This window comes from Penaeus japonicus, unplaced genomic scaffold (assembly GCF_977035675.1).
Source record: "Penaeus japonicus unplaced genomic scaffold, GWHDUDI00000001_assembly GWHDUDI00000038, whole genome shotgun sequence".
Taxonomy (NCBI): Eukaryota; Metazoa; Arthropoda; class Malacostraca; order Decapoda; family Penaeidae; genus Penaeus; species Penaeus japonicus.
The window spans coordinates 23987012-23989511 of NW_028234440.1; the positions used below are offsets into that span (position 1 = coordinate 23987012).

At 45.5% G+C, this 2500-nt stretch overlaps 1 protein-coding gene across 1 annotated transcript; it reads right to left on the reverse strand.

Annotated features, from left to right (window-relative positions):
- Positions 1-566: 566 nt before the first annotated feature.
- LOC147467126 (uncharacterized) lies at positions 567-1665 on the reverse strand. The gene has a single exon (XM_086532986.1). It carries the CDS (start codon positions 1648-1650, stop codon positions 940-942), a length of 711 nt encoding a protein of 236 aa, XP_086389112.1. The 5' UTR covers positions 1651-1665; the 3' UTR covers positions 567-939.
- Positions 1666-2500: the final 835 nt, after the last annotated feature.

Consider the following 2500-nt stretch of genomic DNA (forward strand, 5'->3'; position numbering starts at 1 on the left):
TGATTAATCCACGAGCCAGTAAGCATTAGAACAGCAGGGCACATTAATCAGTCTTTGCATATCAACCTCCCTCTGTCTCTTCCTTTGACCTGCTTCGTTAATCCCATTCATTTCCCCTCCCTCTCTCTCTCTCTCTCTCTCTCTCTCTCTCTCTCTCTCTCTCTCTCTCTCTCTCTCTCTCTCTCTCTCTCTCTCTCTCTCTCTCTCTCTCTCTCTCTCTCTCTCTCTCTCTCTCTCTCTCTCTCTCTCTCTCTCTCTCTCTCTCTCTTACTCTCTCTCTCTCTTTCTCTCTCTCTCTCTTACTCTCTTTCTCTCTCTCTCTCTCTCTCTCTCTCTCTCTCTCTCTCTCTCTTACTTTCTCTCTCTCTCTCTCTCTCTCTCTCTCTCTCTCTCTCTCTCTCTCTCTCTCTCTCTCTCTCACTTACTGTCTCTCTCTTACTTTCTCTCTCTCTCTCTCTCTGTTTCTCTCTCTCTCTCTCTTTTTCTCTCTCTCTTTCTCTTTCTCTTTCTCTTTCTCTTTCTCTCTCTCACTCTCACTCTCACTCTCTCTCTCACTCTCACTCTCACTCTCACTCTCACTCTCACTCTCACTCTCACTCTCACTCTCACTCTCACTCTCACTCTCACTCTCACTCTCACTCTCACTCTCACTCTCTCTCTCTCTCTCTCTCTCTCTCTCCCTCTCTTCCTTTTCCTCTTTTTTTTCTTGTTCTTTTTAACATATATTTAGATATACAGTATGTTACATAAGGTTAAAACCATTTGTGGTTAATTAAAACTGTCAGGTTCCTTTTGCGGGTCAAAAGCCACTTAACTGAAAGAACTTATTTGAAAATCCAACCTATTTTTTTTAACGATGGACAGCGGTTAGTATTTTAAAAATCATAATAAGCAAAAACCACTAATGTTAGTGTATAGTACAGGTGATGGAGTGGTGCATCACGTGGTACCATGAGTGTACAGCAGGTTTAGGGGCGTTGGTTTCGTTGACCGCCAGTGATGTGCCGCTCTCTTTGCCTGCTGTGTGTTCATTTCGGCGACATCGATGGTGGAGGTGAATAAGTTCCACAGTCGGGCTGCTCTAGCAGAGAAGGTGCGCTGATGCTGGCTAGACCGGGACCTCGGAACATCCACCAGCAGTCGACTAGATTGTACTGTTCTCGTACTTCTCTCTCGAACGATTGGTGGAAGACGGAGGTTAAGTAGATGAGGCCTCTGCTGCACCTGAGCCTCGTGGAGCACTGTTAGAGCCCCGACATCGCGACGGTGTTCCAGCGAGTCTCTGTAAGAGGGATTGGTAGCGTCTTGGATAAGCCCGAGGGCCCGTTTTTCTACTTTGTCCAGCCTACTGAGGTTGGTGGGCGCAGCGGAGGACCAGGCCAGTGAAGCACACTCGAGATGAGGTCTGATCTGGGACTTGGATAGTGTGAGAATTCCCTGAGGATCCAACAGGTGTAATATGCGTCGGAGGGATGTTACTTTCAGAGAGGCTGTCCTGCAGATCCGGCTAATGTGCTTATCAAATCTTAGACTATTGTCTATGTCCACGCCAAGAATTGAAATAGAATCCTCTAGTGGAAGGCCAATACTATTCATTGAAATTTTGCCGCTCATGACGTCTGACGCAGCCGAAGAACGGGATATAACCATTGCTTGGGTCTTGTTAGTAGCAAAATTTACTTGTCATTGTGATCCCCATTCCTGGATTGCATGCAACTTTGAATTCATATCAATTGCAACGACATCATGATTTTCACGTTTATATGAGATGGAGAGAATGCAATCATCAGCATACGCAGAGATTTCAGGATGTTCCATGAGCAAATCATCGATATAGATGTTTCAGAGGATTGGGCCAAGCACGGACCCTTGTGGTACTGATGCCTCCACCGGATACTTCTGGGACGATTGACCACCAACAACTACTTGTAGTGATCTTCCAGTGAGGTAGTTATCGAATAACCCCAGAAGATTATTGCTTATGCCTCTGGCTTGCAGTTTAGTGAGGAGTCCTCTGTGCCACACTCGATCGAAGGCGCCGGCGATGTCGAGTGCTATTACCAGAGTATCTTGACTGTTATCTAGTGCGTCTAGCCATTTTTTAGTAAGTAGTAAAAGAAGGTCAGCAGTTGAACGAGATGATCGGAAACCAAACGCTGATGGAAATTAGATTGTGTTTTCCAAATGTTCCATGACCTGTTCCGAACATTACATTCAAATACTTTATATGGCAAGAGGAGATGGGCCGATATTTTCCGGATTAGCCTTAGATGCTTCTTAGAGGAGAATCACTTTCTTCTTCCTTCCAGATGGTGGGCCAGCAATTCTCTTCAATACAAGACTGGAATAGTGAAGATAAGGCTGGGATAACACTCTGCTGGCCGCACACCTGCTAGAGTGTGGGGCTGCCATTGTCTAACCTGGTGCCTTCTTTGTATTAATACTTTGAAGGATCTTTTTTTTCGTTCTGGTGTGCACACTTGAAAACTGGAGAGTCCTT

Bases quoted from the DNA above. Each gene is read 5' to 3' on its own strand.
- LOC147467126 (XM_086532986.1), bottom strand. From the start codon at position 1,650: ATGGTTATATCCCGTTCTTCGGCTGCGTCAGACGTCATGAGCGGCAAA.